This window comes from Trachemys scripta, chromosome 4 (genome assembly GCF_013100865.1).
Source record: "Trachemys scripta elegans isolate TJP31775 chromosome 4, CAS_Tse_1.0, whole genome shotgun sequence".
Classification (NCBI taxonomy): domain Eukaryota; kingdom Metazoa; phylum Chordata; order Testudines; family Emydidae; genus Trachemys; species Trachemys scripta.
The window spans coordinates 64,268,554-64,291,656 of record NC_048301.1 but is presented as its reverse complement, the minus strand read 5'-3'; the positions used below and the strand labels follow the sequence as shown (position 1 = coordinate 64,291,656).

Sequence of the window (23,103 nt, the reverse complement as noted above, 5' to 3'; positions counted from 1 at the left end):
TCACCAGGCCAGTGACAGCCTTCTGGAAAGGTACACATCTTCATGGACATCCTGGGAGGCTGCTCATGGATACTCTGTGGGTTCCTCTCTGGGAGAGGGCCAGCTGGGCTGTGTAGCTAACAAATCACGGCTCACTGACCAGGAAACCATATGGGTATGAGCTACAAAGGAAAAATATAATCCCCTCTGCCTTCCCTGTAATACAGTCCAAACAAAATCAACAATCTTGCATGTGGCAGGGAGATGGAATGGATGATCTCAAGGGTTTTTTCTATCTCTAACTTCCATGATAGGGCAGAAGGGGTTGGAAGAAGAAGGTTGCACAGAATAAATAGCTGGATAAAAAGGGTTTTGTCAGAAATCCCTTGAAGTCAGAAATAATTCCACACCAAAGGAGACAACATTTGATCCTACATACTCAACAAACCATGCAAGGTTTGAGCTAGGTGACTTACATTAACTTGCATTAATTAAGGCCATTGGGAACCATATAGCTAACATCCTGCAAAACTTTATTTTTAGTGATGGCGAAATAGTGCAAGTTTCCCTCCTGGGGCCTTCTCAAAGTGCCTCAATCCTATTCTGCAGAAACCACATATGAGGTGAAAAGGGAGCTCACTCTCCATGGTCCATTCAGTCCTTGGCTTTTGAGCTCATACTGCAAACAAGCATGATAATTAGGGCCAGTTGTGATGGTAGCTTCTGTGATGGAGACATGTCTCCACTGGGACCTGGGATTTGTCTACACTGGCAATTTACAGCGTTGCAACTTTCTCACTCAGGGGTGTGAAAAAACACCCCCCTGAGCGCAGCAAGTTTCAGCGCTGTAAAGCGCCAGTGTAGACAGCGCTGGCAGCTACGCCCCTCGTGGAGGTGGGTTTTTTAGAATGCTGGGAGAGCTGTCTCCCAGCACTGCGCCGCAACCACACAAGCCACGTTAAAATGCCACTTTAGCATTGCCAGTGTAGACTAGCCCCTGGACAGTGACCAAACACATTCTACACAAACCACTAAGTGGCTCTCAACTGTCAGTGCCTTTTGATTACTGATGTGGGCCAGATGTGAACTGGCAGCACCATAAACAAAATGTGGCAATAGCCTTTAAATTCTTGAGAAAAATAAACTACCACAGCACACATGCTGCGGGAATGGTGAAGAGGCTGATAGTCTTCTCTTCAAAAGAAATCACTTTTCTTCTTTCACTAAAAAACCAACAAAGCAAAATAACAGACTCTGCCCACACTCCTTCCCTATTAGATACTCAGAATTATGTACCGCCCCGGTGGAACTATGTTCCTGACCTTCATTGGTCCCAAGGGTCAGATCTGTATCTAGAGAAGAAAGGCAAGAAAATACTTTCTCTTGTAGGGAAACTGAGGAAAACATTTGCTGCAAATCTATGTCTAGGTGACTGCCTGGAGATCAGTTACCCTGGCAACAACATAGATCTCTCCATTTTCAACCATTTTGGTACAACTGTGTCTGGCTTGGGCATTTATAATGTGCCTGCCGCTGCTAACTCTGAGCTTCCTGTATTATCAGGTATTTAAAAAGCTACATTTAATGCTTTAAAGAGGCAGAATAATGTTATTTTAAAAGTTTCATTTTTACAGGCTTTGTTTACCACTAAGCCTGAACTAAACATCACCTCTAATAGGCAACTCTATCTATGTAAGGTTTTCCTGGAGAGCCCGTCACGATAATACTGAAGAGCTGAATAAATGAACTAAATATCATGCTACTACTTTAAAGAGTTACCACATTCTCTAATACAATGTAATTTGACTTTTATGTATGTATCAATCTCTACCAGGCAATCAATTCCTGAGGGTCCCTTGGGTGACTATGCACAAAGTAAAATAATAATATTATAAAAATTAAAACTCCTCACATATTTTATTTTGTGAGGCATTTTGGAAAAGACAAGTGCCATACTGTTAATCTGTCCATTTGCTTTGGTAAAATAAGTCTTTCAAGAGATGTTATGAAGGCCAAAAGTGTAACTGGGCTTAATTTTTTTGTTTTTAATAAGATCATGGAGGATAGGTCCATCAATGGCTATGAGTCAGGATGGTCAGGTATGCAACCTCATGCTCTGGGTGTTCCTAAACCTCTGCCTGCTAGAATCATAGACTCATAGGACTGGAAGGGACCTTGAAAGGTCATCTAGTCCAGTCCCCTGCACTCAGGGCAGGACTAAGTATTATCTAGACCATCCCTGACAGGTGTTTGTCTAACCTGCTCTTAAAAATCTGAAGCAATGAAAATGCCCACCAGGAGGCAGCGTATGAGTGCAGGGGACAGAACTTTCACAGAAGCCAGAGCCAGGCCGTGGAACTCACTCCCTCAGGAAATAATAGTGGCCAGAGGAATAACCATTTTCAGAACCAGATGCAAAACTCTTTTCTTAAACTTTCTGAGGGAGAACCAAGTTCGTCACAAGCATACATACATAGAAAATAATCATGCTCTTTCTCCTACAGAGAGAGAGTGATTGTTATTCTTATTTTTAAATACTTAGGAAGCCCACTGGTATTATGGTGATAAGGACATAGATATATTAGAGAGATCTTCAGCCTCTCTTCCACCGCTCCAGCTCCTTTCCATCAGCCCTCAAGTATACTACTGTATCTCTAATCCTAACAATCCCTCCCTTGATCTCACTCGCTTCTCCAGCTACTGCCACATCTCCCTCCTTCCCTTTGCCTCCCAGCTCCTTCAGTATACTGTCTGTACCCAGTGCCTTTACTTCCTCACCTCTCAGATCCCTTGCAATCAGAACCTAGGAACTGGGTCAGATCAATGGTCCATCTAGCTCAGTATCCTGTCTTCTGACAGTGGTCAATGCCAGGTGCTCCAGAAAGAATGAACAGAACAGGCAATCAGCGAATGATCCACCCCCTCTTGTCCACTCCCAGCTTCTGACAATCAGAGGCTAGGGACACCTAGAACATGGGGTTGTATCCCTGATTATCTTGGCTAATAGCCACTGATGAACCTATCCTCCATGAACTTTTCTTTTTTGAACCCCGCTATAGTTTTGGCCTTCACAGCATTCCCTGGCAACAAGTTCCATAGGTTGACTGTGTGTTGCGTGAAGAAATACTTCCTTTGGTTTGTTTTAAACCTGCTGCCTATTAATTTCATTGGATGACCCTGGTTCTTATGATATGTGAAGGAATAAAAAAAAAACGACTCCCTTATTCACTTTCTCCACAACATTCATGATTTTATAGACCTCTATCATATCCCCTCTTAGTCATCTCTTCTCAGTTTCTACCCTTATCACTGCACTGATGCTGCTCTTAAGAAAGTTATTGATAACCTCCTCCTGGCCAGATCCACGAGCATCTTTATAAATATCCTCCATGAACTGTTTGTCACTTGCAATAAAGTTTATCACTCTTTCCTCCCCCAGTTAGCTTCCTCTTAGGTGTGGGTTTGAGATTTTGCTTTTCTGATTCTCCTTTAACTTTTCCATCTGATTCTTCAGGGGGTCTCCATAAGTTCTTCTTTATTTTCCCCCTGTCCTGCTGTCTTCCCCTAGCATAGAGCCACCCAGCCCATTCAACCATCTATATGAGAGACATTGAAGACTTGCCTTTTCTCCAGATAGCTGCAATTCTGCATTAGAGCTTTGTGTGGAACTTTATTAGAGTACATGATACTTGGGAATGGTGCCACAGACATGAATAAGGACCCCAGGAGCCTCTTCCCCAACCGCTGGTGAGCCCCACACTGCAGCAAATGACTTACTTTCAGTGCTTTGAAGATAACCCCAGGTTGTCGTGGGGAACGGGTGGTATTGTTCTCCAGCTGGTGCTCCACTTCTATCCGAAGTCCCGAGAAGTCTGTGGGGGGATTGTAAGTCCTCGTTCCCTTGTAGTGGATTGAGCTGAAGGCTTCGGGGAAGCGGCTCAGTTTCCGGAACCGATCCTGGATGAGTTTTTCAGGCGCCTCAGAGGGGTGATCTAAACCCATTCAAAAGCAGTAACAGGTGTATTAACAACTGTTGGTTTAACATAATACTATTCAACAATCAGGCAGTGCTTTAACAATGCAAAGTGCTATACTCATATTCCTAATCACTCCTCACCACCCTTCTGTGATGCAGATAAACAAGTATTCCCCATTTGACACATGGCAGAATGAAACATTTTCAAAAGTCACCTCTGTTTTGGATACAGTGTTAGCCCCCTACAACCGAAGTTGAGAGATGCTGAGCACAGCTAAAACTGAAATCAATGGGAACTGTGGGTGGTCAGAATCTCTGAAAATCTGGGCTTACTGGTCCTAAAACTGGGCACCAAAAATTAGAGGCCAATTTGGAATATTTGACATTAAGTAAACAAACTTTATGTTAAAGTGTGTTAGAACTCAGCAGTTCCTGGCTCCGGGCCACTAGGCCACACGGTGAAAGGTTTAGCGTTAGTGCCTTCATTCCCACCACTCCTTATATGTTCATTCTACATGCAAACCAGATGGCAGGAAAGGGAGAATCTACGTCTACCCTCCCCCAGAAAACCCAGCAATACAAAATTAGCAATTTCAGGTCAGACCAACAGTCTACCAACTCCTAGAACATGCTTCCAGCAATGGAATATGGTGTATGCTTCACAGGAAGGCAAATCCCCACCCCTTTTTAAAAAACAAATAAACCACACATCCCAAACACTGTCCCTCAAGCTGGACAACTGTGTGTTGCTGCATATGGTGTGTGTTAGGGGGGTGGATTCCCTTCTGGCTTCCACAGAGATCAGCCGATGCTCTCAAGTATATGTTTTTATTACCCTGCCTTTGTGCATATAACTACAACTATCATTATTGGTCATAAAATTAACCAGCTACAGCATTTGACTCTGACCTCCTGAGGCAGCAAATTCCAGCAGCTAACTACATGCTGTGTGAAATCTTGCTTCCTTATTTGTTCTACATTTACCTACCAAGGTGAGAAGGTGATGCCATTTTTATATAGCCACTTTGTTGCTTAAATACATTCTGAAAAATAACCATAGGGAGATGCTGGGCTGAGTTCCTTGGTTTTTCTATTTGCTTAGCGCCTTGTGGTCCGCAAACATCCAGCCTAAAGAAGACAGCAACAATATTGTGGGCCTGCAGGGAGCTGCTGTGGTCTTGCACAGCAGGGCACTTCTGGATGCACACAAACAGAAGGAAGCTAAACCCTGTCTGCACTGATGTAGCCAGGTGCACTGACCAAGGCTCCCCTCAAAATATTAGAGCATGGTAGGGGTGGGCAAAGCCAAAACAGGGTTTAGTGTACACTTTGAAAGAGTAGGTGAACTCCTGGTCCCTGTAAAGTCAATCACAAAACGCCCACTGACGTCAATGGAGTTAGGATTCCACCCATAGATGTGTAACAAGCCATATGACTTAAATATGCTTAGTCTGGCATGCAATGAACCAAGTTAAAATGCTGAAGAAGGAAATAGACAGTGGTGAGAAATGAAAACATAGTGGTGCTGACCCCCTGTAAGGCATTGAAGTAAAACCTACTGGCAATATTGCATATTTTTAGCAATATTTTTAGGAAGAAGCAGGACAACCCACCAGCCACTGGTGACCACACACTCAGTCTGTGTTTCCTAGAAGTCATGCCTGCCTAGGAATGGTACCAATCCCCAGAAATCCCAGTGCCCAGGGAAGGGTTTATAAACAAGTCCATTTCATAGTTCTTACCCATTTAGTTCTGTAAGTATGATCTGTTTTAATTTATTTTTGTGACAGGGTCCTCTACATCCCTATCATAATGTTAGGGTCCCCCACTTTCACTTGCCCTCACTCTATTACCCATCCTCCTGGGCCAATGCCACAGTCACTGTCCTATGTTGAGGAGGATCACAGGAGATTCCCTTCAGGACTAATCAGTGTTGGTCATTAACTGGCTAACTGGGTTGCTACCCTGTGACATAAATCTCTCATTCCACCATCAGAGCATAGCATGCTGCCTCTGCAGACCCTCTGCCATCCTGAAACATGAGCAAGACCAGACTTTCACCCAGATCTTCCACATGGCAGTCCAATTAACAGATAACATTTAGCTATATTTTGAATCACTGTTTCTTTCTCTCTACTCACCGGAGCCCAGTAGCTTGGTGTGCACAGTCTCATGGAAGATAATGACTGCAGGACCCAGAGTGGACAAGGGAACATCCAAGCCACAGCGGGCTGTGGTTGCCTTCAGCTCCTTAGTGAAATGTTTCAGGTAGGCCTCTGAAGCATCCCCAAGGAATTTGAAGAGGTCATTGTGGAGTCTGTCAGCATGCGTACGGTAGATAACAAGGTCAGAGATGGCCAGGACCTTAAGAAGCAGCCGCGTTCTTTGACTCACGTTCACTGTGGCCCCAAGCAGACCTTCTGTGTCAATCACCACCATTTTGTGGACAGGGTCATAGCCTGCCCATACACCAACTGTGCAGGATTCTTGGGCTGGAGATGTCTTAAAGACCTCACGACCATAGAAGAAAGTGTGGTTAAGGGTGTGTGACTTGCCATCCCCAGTGTTCCCAAAGATGGACACCACCTTCAGGTGTTGGTCAGGCTTGCAGTCCAGTTTCTTAATAAAGTCTTCTTCATTCATCACCTTCCAAAATAAGAAAATTACAACATTATAGATGGGAAACTAGAAAAGACAACACTAAAAGCAGAGCTGGCTTCAGGGCTCACAGCGTTCGTGAGGATGAGCAATTTCCATTTCGGTCCTTTATAAACCTTACAAACATATAGGAGTCCCAGGCAAAATTTTCAAAAACACCAAAATGTTGTAGGAGCTTAAGTCTCATTGACTTTTAATGGGACCCAGGCTTCTAAGTCATGTAGGTGCTCTTGCCCTCCATCATCAGTGGCCAAATGACAGCTCCTCCATATCCTATCACCAATTCTCCAAGCCAGTTCCCCCCCCTCACCCTCCCAGAGCAATACATCTTATGGGATGAGTAGGAAAAAAAAAAAAAAGACAGATTTAGATCCAGACTTCTGAAGTGAATTAAAGCAATTTTTAAAGCAGGTTTTTCAAAACTGCAAGACAGACCTGCTATTCCACCTTGTAATATACTTGATTGGGCCTTTTTTTTTTTTTTTTTTAAACCACAACAGTTTAAAAAACAAAACAAAACAAAAACCACTGCACCTGGCCTTCAATACATCTGGTTTCCGGGGCTTTTACTTGGGATAAGTGAGACTTGTCATAAATTTAATGGCAGATTGTGAGACATTTCTGTTAAGATAGCACAGCAACGGGGCGCAGATAAAAGAGATGATCAGATAGACAAGGCAGGCTCACCTGAAATCCTAATTTCAATTGCAGAATAACAGTGCTTTAGAGTTCAAAGTTTTTGTCCTGCTCAAGGTCTGGTTATTGTAGTTTGCCATGTGTGTCCACATGGGGACAAGGCATCCTTCCTTCAATAGGTGTTTGCTCAAGAAAATTTGTGTCACAAGAAGAGCAAAATAAAAACACTTACTGAGAGGGATTAAATTCAGTTCATTCCCCCCCTTGACTCCTCCCATGGAGTTCCCTACAATAGCAAAGGGCACTGATTTCCCTTCTACTTGCCACTAATTTCTGGAGGCCTGGGCCATAGACTCATAGACTTTAAGGTCAGAAGGGACAATTATGATCATCTAGTCTGACCTCCTGCACAACGCAGGCTACAGAATCTCACCCACCCACTTCTGTATCAAAACCTGTGTCTGAGCCACTGAAGTCCCCAAATCATGGTTTAAAGACTTCAAGGTGCAGAGACTCTTCCATCTCCCAGGAAAAGGAATAGAAAAGATTTCTTCCCATATGCTACTCCTCTCACAAGTGTGTCCCAAAACTCCCCTCCCCTGCAGGTTAGTATGGTTGGAACATCTCGGAACACAAGATCCACAGAGGTCAGGAGGCAGTCAATGGATTCTTTGAATAGGTTTATTCTTAGATCACTGATTCAGGTTCTTAAGCCCCACCCTGCTATGGTGAAATCTGTGAGCAAGATGTAGACTGTACATTAAAATAAAGAGAGTCTGTGTTCCAGAGAAAGGCTTGGAGCAGCATTCAGAAGGAGAAATTATAGAGTATGGGTCCAGGGTAGTTACAGGCAGCCTCACAACATGAGAGAAAGAAGGAAACCATCCAGAAGCACCTCTCCTTCTCGTCTGCCCTTTACGTGGAGTTATCAGGCTTTCCAGGGACAGAGTGGGAAGGACAAAGGCACACCCAGGTTTTAGCTGGGGGCAGGAGTGTGCCTGTTTTTGACAGCTGTGTGTTTAAAGGACAGCTTCAGATGCTCAACTATATTGTGACTGATTAAGGCAATTGCCTATGTAAGGCTCAATGCAGAAGCCTCGCCCTTTAAAAACATCTGCTATGTTTCCTACTCCAGCCCTTTTCCAAGGATGCCAGTCTTTAAAGAAAAAATAATCTGTTCTTAACCCCTTCCTCCCTGTGCCCCAGAAGCCAGCATTAGCCATAGTGCCCAACTATTATGGCCTCGGCACTCCCTGGAGGCCAGATGGGCAACAGCTTTGTTAAAATAATTGCTTAACTATTGGCTGGGCAACCAAGTGGGGATATTTCAGTGGCTTTGGTTACATGTGGTCAAGGTGTCTGGTGTGAGATGTCTGGGTAGGGGAGTATCAGCATTGTTGGCAGCATGAAGGCACTAGAGAGAGTCAGAGAAGGCCAGCTCCACACAGAATTCCTAGCAACAGGTTTGCAATTCATTAGGGGCCTGATCCTGGACCAGGCCCTCACTGGGCAGAGGCAGTGAGCCCCGGCACCTCTTTCATTACAAATTAAGCACTGGACAGGGGCATTAATGGGATATGAATCTGCATAGCTCCAATGTTAGTGTTCAGCACGCTCTCCTCTAAAATTACACCATGCCAGTGACCTGAACACTGAACTGTTTCACCTCTTTCCAATGCACTGAATACACTTGGGCATCCCTAGAGAATACAACTGTGTGAAATCCAGCCACAGCAACTGGCTTACCAATTTCCCCTCCCAGATTTGGTCCATTTACACCAGCCAATGACAATTGTTAAGCTTCATCCCAACTGAAAGCAATGAAGATCTAGAACTCAAATGTTTGCTTGCTCCTTCTTTTTTTGGGGTTGGTTGGAGGTCCTAAAGAGACACAGTTCTGCCAGGGTTTGCCACAGCATCTCCTGGTGTTGATGCCAAGTCCTGGGTGGTGGCAGCCCATCTAACCTAAACACAGCTGTGGAAGTTTCTCATGCTGCCTAACACCACCCCTCTAAAGTGACAATATCAGTGGACACTGGGGGGGGGGGGGGGGCAAAACCACACCCATAAATGACACTGCAACATCTGCATTATCTAAAAAGACTGTCCTTTTCCTTAGCCCCCAGTCTCCCTGCCCATATTCCTCTTTCTTCCCTTTTGCCATTTCTAACATTGGAGATTCATTGACAGCTTTATTATCCTTAGAGATCATAACTGATAAACACACTCTTCTACCTCTAATAAAAAGAGATCTTATCTTATTCCCCATATCACAGGTTATAACCATGTTTATTCTTATTTTCTGTATGGGTATATATATGATATTTGCATTTGTGTTAATAATTGTCATATACTTACATAAAAGCACCTCTCTAATGTGCACTTTGATGACATCCCCTAAGTGGGTTGTTAGTGGGTTTGAATGTGGAACCTTCAGCACTGAAAGCATGAAACTCTACCACTATAGTTAAAGGGATCACTTTTGTAGCTGATAGGAGCTGTAGACTCTTATCCTTCTGTGCGGATCAGCCACTAGACTGGGACAAAGATCCACAGTGCTAATGTGGTTCATGTTTGGCTCACTTGTAGAGGGAATTATATACTTAGAAATTTATAACAACTAATCTAATAACATGAAACTTGAGCAATAATAAAAGCAAAGAGAACTGTTAACATAACTTCTCTTGATCATCCTGAGGACATGAAACACAGATTGTCAAAAAACTTGGATGTTAACTTGTCTGGAAGCTAAGTACATTGTTTTGAACTTTACCCAATAAAGGGCCTGATTCAAAGCCCACTGAAGTCAACGCATATCTTTCCAGAGATTTATGGGCCATATGAACTGACGGGACCAGGGAGAAGGTAAAAAGATAGCTCAAGACTCCTAAGATGAACCTCCTGACCATGAATTTCTTGACACTGATCTCATTCATTAACAATATATGTTAAAGTTCATGTAAAAAAAACAAAAACATAAAATGAAAACATTCTCTATGACTGGCACCCAAACAACCTTAACTCTGACCCACAGGTAAAACACTCACAACAACTACCACGTCTAAATTAATCTTATCCATTTTTCACAGAACTTTCTCCTCTCAGAACTGTGCATAAGACCTTTTATGTCTTACTCTTATTCATGCAAAGGTTATACAAAGCCTGCCTCTTCATAAGCCATACACAATTCACAAACTCAACAATGCTTCATATGATATTCAGGTAGTGTTGTATAGATAGTCTTGAACTGAAGTTTGGAATTCTATTGGTTTGAATTGTATTGGTTATTGCATTTTAAAATCCTACTCTTTGACTGGGTTCATTTTGGCACAGCATGTCTGGTGACTAAAACTTAAAAGTGTTGTCAATCTATAGTTTTAGATGCCAAACGTACAAATCATCAAATGTATCATTCAACAGACTCATTTGACAACCAATATACCACAGCATCCCCCAACATACAACCGCAGTGTATATTAAAAAAAAAAAAAAAAATCAATGGAAAAATAAATGACAAGATTCCTGGCAGTGTGTTCAAATGTGTGTCATATATATCAATTTTCAAACATCTGCAATAAACCACTGTCTAGACAAAAATAGCAAAAATAAATGAATCCCAAAAGGACTTTTTTCATTCTGAAAATCATTGTTTGTTTGTTTGTAAGTTATGCAATACAAACCATTCTATTTCTACACTTCTAAAAATCATTTTTAAAACTTGTAATACCTACATAAATTCAGACCAATGGCTCTTTCAACTAAAGACAGAGTGGGAAAGAGTCAAATTAAGCTTTATAATGGAATAGCAGTTGCAATTTTAACTGTGTGGTCTCACCCAGTGCCTCCATAACAGACAGCACTGAACTTCTGAAATACAGAAGTCAGGCATTTTTAGGCAACGAATCTCAGACAGGGTTAGCATTTAAATCATAGAAGTTGGAAATCAAAGAGACCCAGTCCATCTCTCCAAAGGCAGCATGGCTTCCTATGACACTAATGTTTTGGCCAGTTCAGTTTTAAATTATTCAAACTACGGGGCTCCATCCAGGGCTGGATTACGGCCGAGGCACTACAGACCCAGGCCTAAAATGCCAGCTCCTGGAATCAGGCAATGAAATCAGAATCTCAGCTTTCGTTGGGAAAAAAAACAAAATCTAGGCCATATGGTTGTGAATTGAAGTCTGAAAATATGAACTGAGTAGAACAGATGGAACAATATCTGTCTGGTCCTGCAAACTGAGAGAATGGCTTTGAGAGGTGTGAACTACTCCATGCATCTCAGTGCTTTGGGGGGCCCCACCAGCACCACCCCACAGAGGAAACTGTGCCATGAGAAAAGCGCAGTAGACCCACCCACCAACCCCAATACACCTCAGCTGCTGAGATAGTTACTGGGGGGCCTCACGCTGCTGCTCCTACACCTTCAGATGGGACTCCTGTTGGTGTCCTTGCTGCCCCCCAGGGGAGGGGAGCAGGGGAAAGTCCCTGCTGTCACTCCAGGGGAAAGGGACTCTCTACGAGGGGAGGGAGCCCTCCCTCTGCCATGCCACTCCAAGTGGGATGCAGGACCATAGAATGCAGATGGGGCCATAGTGGGGCTCTGCGTTATGGTGCGCCTAGGGACTCAGATTGCCTTAATTCAACCCTGTTTCTATCACTCCTTTCCAGCTTTCAAATGCCTCAGAGACCAGATATTCCATTCTGAGCAGGCAGTGTGAAAGTGGGCCACAAGGATCAAAGCGGAGCGTTTAGTCTAAAAGGTAATCTGTAGATTTGGTTTTCTACTCAGTTTATCAAATATGTCTTCTTTCTTGTCATGAGATTTTTTTTGTGTGAAAAGTCTTTCCAAAAGTAGTTAATTTATAACATCACGTATTCCTTACTTAAAATCTAATTTTTCATAGTGAATTAGACCCTGATCCTGCACATGTTTAATTTTATAGTACCCTGAGTAGTCTCATAGACTTCAATAGGACTAATAAAGATAGGTAACCATGGGCATAAATATTTGCAGGAACAAGACCTTATACCATCATAGGCCCTAATTCTGAGAGACAGCCCAGGCAGTGGGGAGGGAAGGGAACAAAAGAGGCTTTAAATCAACTTTGTGCCTCTAGAATTCTATATGTGGCCCCCACAGCTGCCTATGGGCCCCTGTCAGCCCAGAATAGTCAGAGCACAGCTCACTCCAGCCATGCCCCTTCCCATCATTAACTCTCCCCTTGTGTTGGGGGCTCCAAGGAGTTGCATAGAACTGTTCCACCAGGGAAGCCACTTTACACTGAGGGTATTCCCTAAGGTGCGGCCACTGTACCCTTTTTTGCCTATGGAATGGTGTAAAGGGGCCACAGTAGGGAGAGAATCAGGGCTATCTTTATTCTTAGAATGAAAATTCTTCAGGGAGGAGGCAGTATCTTCATGTGTGTTTGTACAGCTCCTAGCACAATGTGATCCTGATTGGCACATCTGAGCATTAAATAATAACATAACATTATTATTGAAAAGTACAGGTTGTCCACACCTGGAACATGAGACTGGTGGGCTCTTGCCTGTGAAAGGCAAGAAGACAGGAGTGAGAAAACCTTTTTTACAAATTTTGGGCAAGCAATGGAGACTGTGAATCCAATTTCAAAGGTCATAAGGCAGACCAGGCATATTGTGGGGGAAAACTGTAAAGAGGCCCCATTACCTTGCCACAGCCCTGAGACAAGATAGTGATTGGGAACCAAGCAATTACCAGGGAGGGTACATCCATGAGGGGCAGCTGGGTGGTATGAAACACCTAACGAGCTTTCTAACAACTTCTGAAAGCAAGGTAGATAGCCTGGTAGCTGATCCCCTAGGTGGAGTACTCTTTTTTTACTTTTGTGTTAATCTGAGAACAATGAACACTTCCTCTGCTCTGTGAGGACTCCAACCTGTTTGTTTATTTTTTAGAACAGCTAACAAGAATGGAACAGGAATGCTAATAATACTTTGTACTCATAGTATTCAGAGTCCTCCTCAGACATTAATTTGGCCTCCCCATGTGCTGTGAGGAAAGCAGGTGTTATCACCCTAATTTTACAAATAGTGACAGGGAGGCCCAGGCAAGTGAAGTGACTTGCCCAATGGACAGTAAGTCAGTAACAGCCAAGAACAGCATCCAGCGGTCCTGACTCCTAGACATCTTTTCTAACTACTAGACAACACTCCGTCCATACTAACAAAGTTTAACTTCCTTGTGATGCAGAAACATCTTATGCAGGGGCCTTTGATGGGGTTATATTTAAAGAATATTTTCTACATAAACTCTCTCTTAATCTAGTCCCCCACTAGCACAATGGGAAAGTGTGAAATATAACTGGGCGGGAGGGGAGGCAAGGAGTCAAGACCTCACTAGGAGGAATATGACAGTTCCAGTTTCACATGACCACCAAGCTACTCAGCCAACATTAACGGTGAGGAAAAAGCAATGGGAGGCATTGAGCTTCAAGGGCTGCTCCTGTACCTGCCTCTGAGGGTTGTCTACACAGCAACGTAAGCCTAGGGTTAGTGGGACTCATGTCAGCTGACCCATGTCAGGGAACCCTAGGCTTGAGTATCTACACTGCATTTTAACCCTAGGGTAAGGATTTTCTGACCCATACTAGAATTTAGGGCTCTGGCATCCACACTGCAGTGCACAGACCTGAGTCAAAGTAACCCTATCCCACAGCATCTTGCACACCCCTTCCCATGCTGACACTCTAGCCTTACAAATGTGTTGCACTGTGGGAAAACTCTACTGCCCACCTGGTTTCCTAATCGTGATGGGTGCAATTGATGAGACACAGATGTGCATAATTAGCTCCTCTCGTGAATGTGTCAGTAGAATGAATTACTATCTAATATGAGAATTGGGCTCTTCACCTCTAGGCTGAGTCACATTGGCAGGAAAATGCCCACGTGCTCCTGTTCTGAGGATAATTAGGCCAGTAGGCTCCAGGGATGTCAGACTATTCAAATGAAACTTGGCAATTCTTAATTTTTAAAATGGGATGTTCCACGAAGGTGGTTTTGGTTGGTTGTTTTTTCTTTATTTTTGTCTGTTTGTTTTGAAGTTTGACATAAAATGTAGGTTTCAGAGGAAAAACACATACACACCCCTCAGCCTGGCCGCTGCCAGCTCCAGAGCAGTGAAGTGCATCCCCAGGGCTTGGGGTACAGTGTACGCCAGCACTCCCCCAGGATCCCTTATCCCTGCCCCCACTGCACCCCAGAAGCTGTGGGCCTGGTTCCAACTCACCGCCCTCACAGTGCCCGTATGCCCCTTCCCACACAGCCCCAGGGAGGGCAGGAAAGGCCCAGGAGCAAAAGCCACAGAGTGGAGTGAGGAACAAGCAGCTGCCCTGCAGGGAGGGAGAGCAGCAGACCTCCTGACTCAAACAGGGCCACCCAGAGGATTCAGGGGGCCTGGGGCAAAGCAATTTCGGGGGTCCCTTCCATAAAAAAAAGTTGCAATACTATCGAATACTATATTCTCGTGGGGGCAAATTGCCCCACTTGCTCCCTCCCCCCTCCCCCCCCGGGCAGCCCTGGACTCAAAGCTAGGGAAGGGTGACCCCCAACATCCGGGCAGCCAGGAGCTACCTCCCGCCTGTCAGCTTTGCTCCCTGCTCCAGGCAAGCTCTGCTCAACAGCGAGGGGGAGCCAGAGCAGCTGCAACAGGAGGCTGCAGAGAGGTTTTGGGGCTGACTCCCACTCGCCGCCCTGATAGTGCACGTTTCCCAGGCACCTCTGCACACGCAGCCCCAGGGAGAGTGGGGGCGGGGGCAGAGAGTGGAATGGGGACAAAGTGGCTACCCTGCAGGAAAGGGGAGCAGCCAGGATGTTGGGGGTCATCCTCCCCGAGTTGTGCTGATCCCGGAGCTCTGCTGCTCCTTCTTCCTGCAGGGCAGCCGCTTAGTCCCCCCTCTGCCCTCTGGCCCTTGCTCCCAGGCCCTCCATGGGGCTGTATGCGCTGAGGCACCCGGGCTGTGCTCACCAAAATCTGGCTGTGCTCTTGTGACCAGAAAGCAGCTCTCTTCAATCAGAAGAAGCTTTTCGCAGTGTCCACTGAAAACCCTGCAGGTGCTCTGATAAGGCACTTCCAGACCAGTGTTCAGCAGACATTGGGCTAACGCTGACCTGAGCTGCTGCCATTTGCAAAGGGATGTGTGGCTTCCTTTTGCAATAGAGTGCAAGAGACGGCACCACAGATTGTCAGCATAGGAACTATAGGGAAGTTGCCCCAAGGAACTCTGGGATACATCTGGAGCACTTCCGTGACCGGAATCAAAGTGGAGCTGTGTGCACATAGGAAAGCAATGGGGCTCAGACCTTAGATCCCAGCTTAACACAGGCTCAGACTCTCCAGCCTTGCAGGGTCCTGGGACCCCAGGTTAGCACAACTGTTGTGTGGACACAAAGGAGTCTAGGTTTACATTGCTGTGTAGACATACCCTGACTGGCCCCTGCTGAAACAGGGGAGTACAGCCATGGGAAAGGCCAAGAGAGATTGGATGAGAGGAGAAAAGACGTCAGGAGATTACCAGACTCTGCCTCCCATGGCTTCTCTTCAAGCCTCTACTTGCTCTGTCTGCCTGTCTCCTGCTCCCACTGGAACTCTACAAAGAGCCCTTTGGTAAGCATGGGGAAGGCACCAGTATATCTGCCAATAATCCTAGTTTAGCTAGGTTTTGAAAAACCATCCTGGGACTAAGGGACAAGCAACTGCTAAATAGCCTACAGCCTGCTTTTCAGAGCTGTGCCTAGTTCAGCAAGAGGGCAGAAGTGTGACCACACACATGCAGTGGTGAGCGGCAAGAAGCAGGAAAGGGAACCTGCACTCACTGCAGGCAAGAAGAAGCCAGTTGCCCAGAGGGAAGGCAGAACAAGCAAGCAACAGGGAGAAAAAGTGATGATACAATGCTTTCCAAGGATTATTTTTCAAATCAGCCAGGAGTCAGGCTGGGGACTACTGGCAGGGTTGTGTATTCTGCTGAGTTTTGTATGACTCCTCTCACACTTCTAAGAAAAAAGTATCCTAATGTTCTCCAAAATGCTTACAGACCCGGGAGGTGGAGAGGGAGGGGCTGCTTTGTAGGAGTATTGTATCCGTCAACACTTTTCAGTTGCTCCCATCCTTTGCCCTGGGAGAACAGAAAGCCAACCAGGTGGGGGAGAGAGATGAGGAAGTGCTGGGGAGGGAATGACAGGGACTGAGAACGGAGACATTCATAGAGCTGGGAGGAAACAAATTCACAAAGATACATAGGAAAGAAAAGCTTCCTAAACCAAATGAGGAGGGGGAGCGAGAGAGAGAGAAAGGAAAACAGGTGAAATGGATGCCAGGGACATGGAAGCCCCAGTTTCAGACCATGCAAACAAGACGCCCCACCCCTAAGAGTTGGGAACCTCTGTCAAGCCCTGTGTCGGTGTCACAACTTTGCTTCCTTTTAAAAGTCTGAGGCAAAGGCCCCGCTGTGGAACTTAAGGCTGCAGAAAAGCAAGGTACAGTCCGGGGGAAAAGGCTCAGGCTGACAGCGTCATCAAAGTATTCCCACACCAGCAGATGGGGGGGGGATGGTGTTACAGAAACTGGGAGCATTTGCTACACAAATGCTTCTCCGCACACAGAGGCAGGCAATAAAACACAAAGATGAGATCTTCTCCAAAGACAGAAGTCATTTTGTTAGTTTGTTTTGATTGCTAAGGATTCCCTCTTTAGGAAAATGTGTTCCATGTCTTTCTATCCTTTTACCTCTGGACTCTGACCTGGCTCAAGCCAGCAAGTAATAAAGAGAAGCCCCAGTATTTTCAGGACTTTCCATCAAGAGTGCATGTAACTTTTAAATTAGAGGGAACATTAGACCTTAACAGCAGAGCAACCTATTACCCAACAGTTGCATAAAATGACCAACCAGATCATCTTTAATGAGCCATCCTTGGGGCAAGTACAGGATGTGGTTTCCTTTCCATCTTCTATGTTCAGCAGTCATCCAGGGCATCTAAACTTTCTTTAGTCTTTCCATGGAGCAGTATGTATATCCTGTGCAGTGTTTCGCAGGAAGAAGCTCAATTCCATACCCTTGAGCAACAGGTTGACAAAAGATGTCTCACTGCAGGGGTTCCAGAGAAACCCAAGCATGGGGCTGGACTCAGGAGGTGGAAAGGGTTGCTCTGTTAACAAGGCAAGGAAAACTCTTAAATTGGAGAGGGAGATGTTGGTTGCTGTGGGAGTTTCAGCTGAGAGAATCAACAATAAATGGACCCTCCTTTCTCCATTTAACATTGTGGCTTCCAGGAACCTAGCCTCTTGTAACTTGCTGCAGGAAGCTTTCTTCCTCTCTTTGTTAAGAAACTCTAGCCACAAAGCTTTTTTCCTTGCCCCACTTTGACTAAGAACAAGAGGCCTTGCTGTCTCTTATGACTGCTGCTCTAGGTTCATAAGTCAGTCACCTCATGCTATAGAAGGCAGAATGCACATGATCAACCATCTCCATGATCAGCTGGAGCCCAGGAGGCTGCTTACTCTAGCTAAGGGTGTACACTACATAATTATACCTTGGACAAACTGATATTATCCCACCTGCTACTGATGGTGAGAATACGCCAAAGGATTGTATTCTTACCCTGTGGTAAGAACCACCTATTAAATCAGTTCTCTGTGATTCTTAGGCCTACTATAAGAGGTAAGATTAAAAGTTTAGCAAAGCTCACCTATTATTTGTAGTACCATAGCACCTAGGAACTGTACTCACAGCCCAGAACCCCATTGTGCTAACCGCTGTATAAACACAGAATAAGAAGATGGTCCCTGCCCAAAGGAGCTTACAATCTAAGTATAAGACAAGACACAACGGATGGATACAGATAGGGAAGTAAAAAGAAACAATAAGACAGGATTGGTCAGCATGATAGGCAGTGGACTCAGCATACCAGCAGAATAATCATTGCTAAGTTTTTTGTAGGCCTCATGGCAAAGGAGAGTTTTGAGGATAATGAGCAAGTTCTGAGGATGTTTACAGGGAACACCTGTTCAAAATAAACTCTCAGCCTGTCTCTTACGTGCCATCATGGATATCCAGCAGTCAGCTCAACCTCATCATGGCTAAGAGAGAGCGCTTAGTGGGAAAGGCTTGTGGGGAAGGGAGACTACCTCCTTTCTTGATCCTTGTGGATAACACCACTATCCTGCTGTCACTCAAGCCCGTAACCTGGAAATGATCTTTGACTCAGACCTCTCTCTAAGTCCTAACATCCAAGCTACATATAAATCTTTCAGATTCTTTCTGCATATCATCTCAAAGATATGGCCTCTTGTAGCCTTCCATACAACTAAAACTCTCATCTCATGTCTCGATTACTGCAACATCCTTTTCTTTAGCCTTGACAAACTCAGTTTTGCCCCTCTCCTATCCATATTGAATGCTGCTGGATAGGTCATTTTCCTAGCTCATCACTCTGTCTAGGTCATCTCCTGTCTTTGAACGCCTCCACTGGCTCTCACTTGTCTATTGCATCAAACATAAGCTACTTTCAAGGCCCTTCAGAGTATTTCCCCACCCTGTTTACATAGTGAGAGATGATGTTGACTTCCACCTCTAATGCCAGCCTCCACCACCCACTGGTTACATTTTCAAAACAGTACCTTTGTGCTTTCTCCGATGCTGCCCCTCATGCTTGGTAGTGGTATTTATTATACACTAATCAGGGTGATGGTAAAATAGGCTCTCCTGCCGTGGTCATTCTGAGCTGATGAGTAATATTACTGTCTTTACATACATTCTTTGACCAAAGGAATGGGCAATCAGTTCACCCCAGCTGTGTTCAGTAGGAGTTTTAAAATCATACCTGTGACCATAACACCCTAAGCACAGTATCTCGGGGCCTGGATGGCACCCACAAGTCTAGATTTTCTTATAGAACATTGTCACTTCTATCTTCTCTTCCCCTCCCTCCCACCCAAAAAAAATAATAAAATACAATACAAACTACTTTATCATCTGTGTTAGCTGGGTTCCCTGTGCAGAGACAGCTTATCTTGATCTGTTCTCCATTAGTCCACCCAGTTCTTCCCACAGCTCTGCTCATTATCACATGCAGGGCCAGCTCCAGGCACCAGCCTAGCAAGCTGGTGCTTGGGGTGGCCACTCCGGAGGGGGGCAGCACGTCCAGCTATTCGGCGGCAATTCGGCAGAGGGTCCCTCACTCCAACTTGGAGCGAAGGACCTCCCGCTGAATTGCCGCCGAAGTGCCGCAGATCGCGATCGCGACTTTTTTTTTTTTTTTTTTGAGGCTGGTTGTGGCGGCAAAAACCCTGGAGCCGGCCCCGATGACATGATCTCTCCCAGAGAAGACTCTTGCTGTGCAAAGGGCTTATCAGTATAGTCTTTTGACTACCTCGGCAGGAGATTGTCTCCTTCTTGGATGATAATCATTTTCACATGCTAGAAAATTCCTGAGCACTATGTCTCTTTGGCCGAGGATGCTAATTTAGCACCAAGAGCAGATTATCCCAATTTCATCTTTAGTGCTGTTTTACGATTCAAGCATCTGACTACATAGACTCCGCTTGAAGAATTCTTTAGTCTAACAGAACTATCAAGAAGTGTGGTTAATACAGAAACTAAAATATCTTGTCTGTTAAAAAAACACAATAATTCTCACCTGAATCTCTTCAGTTTCATCCACCAGGAGGAAACTTGCAACCTTTTCTGTCATCCTCCTCCTCTTGGTCTCCTCATCCATCCCTTCCTCCTCTTCCTCTTGGGGTTTGCTACTATGATACATGGTAATTGGGTGTTTCCTTTTGTTTCCCCCAGCGTGCATCCTCTTCTGACACTCCACGCATAGGTTTATTTTGCACATCTGGCACCTCATTGCTGCCCTCTGCCTGGATCCTGTGGCATTGTTGTGCATTATACTCCCATTGGCACCCTTGCAGTTGTCACAGTAAGGGACATGGCCAGGTCTTATACGGGTCCGTTCATGGTTTCGCAGCCTTTCCTGCCTGTGCAACTCTTCTTCACAGCGCTGACATTGCAGGGTCCCACATTCATCGCACTCAAAGACTGCTTCATCGGTCCCACTGCAAACGTAACTTTCCTGACACAGGAGTACTGTGTTCAGTCCCTTCTCTGCTGTTTGAGCATGAGCACTCATCTTCAGCTTTTTTTTTTTTTGGAAGTTGTATTTATCTGATCAGTTTTTTTTTTTTAATGGAAATGTATACAGGTTTTCAAGAGCTTTCAGTTGTAAAATTAATCTGTCTTCACAAGGACAAAAAGCTGCAAAAAAAAGACTTTGGATTCTTAACTTTATAAACAATGTAATGACTGCTGCTGTAAAGATTTGTACCAGCCTGAATGCTGAATCTCTCCCTCCCTCCACCGCCCCCCAAAAAAGGTTTAATGATACGTAAAGTGCAGATGATGTGTTCTTTCTCTAAATTAATCTTAAACAAGGTTGGTTGTTTCAATTGCTGACCCACAGGGTTTTCTACTTAACTTGAAGCTGTAGTTTCAGTGATGTACAGGAATCAGACTGGGGTATTTCAATAGACAGGTTCAAACGTTTCCCTGGAACACCTAGATCCGAGGGAGAAAAAAAAAGATTAATTTTAATTAGTAACATATGACCTTAAGAAGAAATGAGATAACCTTAGAAATGCACAGTGCAGAGAATTGTATCCCTAGAAAATTCACTAGTCTCACCCCACAGTTAAGCTCCTCCCTCAGAGTTCACAGCACTCCAGGGACTTTCCTGATCTGCTTTCCCAAAGAAGAAATTATCCTTGTATGCTCAGCCCTGTGATTCTGGATACAAAATCTAAGTTATTATAACCACACTGACGTTTGTTTGTATCCCTCACACACACAGTATTTCCAAAATAAGGCTACTAAAACAAATAACTGCTACATATACATTGCAGATCAACTAGGCTTTGTCTGAACACACTTATTTACAGTTGCCACCCCATATACAAAGCCTATCGTAACTAAGTCAGCTAACTTGTCATTTAAATTTTAAAACAAACAAACAACTTTTTAAAAATTGAAGCTGACTGATTATATTTGTGGCCTGCTCCTTCGCCTACCTTAAATCAAAACAACCAACAATTTTTTCTTGGTCATTTTAAACACCTGTTTAAAGCAATAACTTATTAAAAATATCATCATTGATAGGGCAGGGGGAGAGGTGTCAAGAAGGGTTAAACGGCACCTATACACTGTTTACACTTGTGTCTTGATCACTCCAAATATAGACTCTGCCTGGAGTTAAAACAAATGTTTTCTTTAGTCACTTCACATTTATTTAAACAATTCTACATTTACTAAATAACAGCAGTATCGACTGCTTGCCTGCTCATACTTTCACCATTCACCTACCTTAAACCAGACTAAACAACATTTTGTCATTTTAAACAGTTTTTTTAAAAGGAGCAATTCCTCCTGTTAAACAACAACAACAACACAATCATCGGGCAGGCAGCTTTGAGAGGGGGATGGGATATACTGTGCCTAGGAACAAAGAAGGCCCCCCAAAAGGGACTCCACGACCCAGTCTATTGTTTACAAAACAGCGGGCACCTTCCTCCTTCTCTTCCTCCCTCCAGTACTTAGTGACTGAGTCAGGTCCCAGCCGCCTCTTCCTCCTCCTCTCAGCAGCCTGGGGGGAGTCTGACCCGCTCCCCCACCACGTTGAGGTGTAGCCCCGAGATGGCTATGTCAGCCCCCCCAGGCAGGCTGACTGCCCCCGCGGGGTGTCTATGCCAGTTCCTCAGCTCCTCGCCTCCGTCTCCCTTGTTGTCAGAGGGGATCAGCTGATCGCAGGGAACTTCAGGCTTATTTTCTCGCCGCGAAGACAGGAAGGTGACCGGGGAGGAAGGAGCAGAGGGCGCCCAGGCACGCCGGGAGTTGTAGTACTGGCGCTTCCGCGCCGCGCCCTCGTGCCTGCGGAGCCGCGGGCGGACTGCAAGTCCCAGGGTGAGCACCGCGGAACCAGGCGCCGCCGGCGCGCACGGGCGGCCGGGAGTTGTGGTTCCCAAGGCCGGCTCTGCAGCGGCCGCAGAATGTGGCTGGCGGTGGTAGGGTGAAGCCGGGGCGGGAGGGTGACTTGCGCAGGGGTGAGCGCGTCGATTGGTGACTTGGGGGGTGAGCTTGTGCCGCAGCACGCTTTATCTCAGGGACTGTGCTGACGTTTTGTGGGGGGTGGCTGATTTGCCTTCACCCTGTTCTCATGCTACTAGTGAGTTCCCCGCTCCTACTCTTGTAATCACCATAGGCGTGCACAGCACATTTCATTAGGGTGTGCACCCAGTGAGTCCGACCCTGCCGCCATCCACTCCCTCCTACTTCCCACCCCCTGACTGCCCCCCTCAGAACCGCCAACCCCCCTGCTCCTTGTCCCCTGGCTGCCCCCTCCTGGGACCCCTGCCCCTAACTGCCCCCCAGGACCCCACCCCTATTTATGTACAGGCGTGACTACCTGCCCTTTCCTGGTTACTATACGCGGCCAGTCCGCATCCACATCCAGTAGTTTAAAAAAAAAAAACTAATAATTTAAATTGGAATTTCATCCATTAATAAGTATTTATTATATAGTTAAAACCATTCTATTGAAGGACAGATATTAAATAACACTAAATATATTAATGTTCAAAACAATATTAAAAATTTGAAAATTTAGAGCATGGAAACCAAAATAGCTAAAATTTAGTTTTGGCAAGATACACGGAATGGAAACTCCGGGATCTTTACCTGTCACTGAATATAGCCATCATACCAATAGTGGAATATAAAACAAGTCTACGTATACTCTCCTTAAAATTTTTACTTCTGTCCATTCCC

General features: G+C 45.1%; 1 protein-coding gene across 2 annotated transcripts in view; it reads right to left on the bottom strand.

Annotated features, from left to right (window-relative positions):
* The window catches only part of ZFYVE1 (zinc finger FYVE-type containing 1), a 32,065-nt gene extending 9,906 nt beyond the window's left edge, over window positions 1-22,159 (bottom strand). Inside the window, exons 1-4 of one of the 2 annotated variants that reach the window (XM_034769252.1) lie at window positions 21,844-22,159; window positions 19,922-20,841; window positions 6,097-6,601; window positions 3,757-3,971 (exon numbers count right to left, since the gene is read on the bottom strand). In XM_034769252.1, coding sequence (XP_034625143.1) covers window positions 3,757-3,971; window positions 6,097-6,601; window positions 19,922-20,416 — 1,215 coding nt within the window. In that variant the 5' untranslated portion in view covers window positions 20,417-20,841; window positions 21,844-22,159. Of the gene's footprint in view, window positions 1-3,756; window positions 3,972-6,096; window positions 6,602-19,921; window positions 20,842-20,967; window positions 21,288-21,843 lie in introns of those variants that run through there. The other variant, XM_034769253.1, reaches the window with a different exon arrangement.
* Window positions 22,160-23,103: the final 944 nt, after the last annotated feature.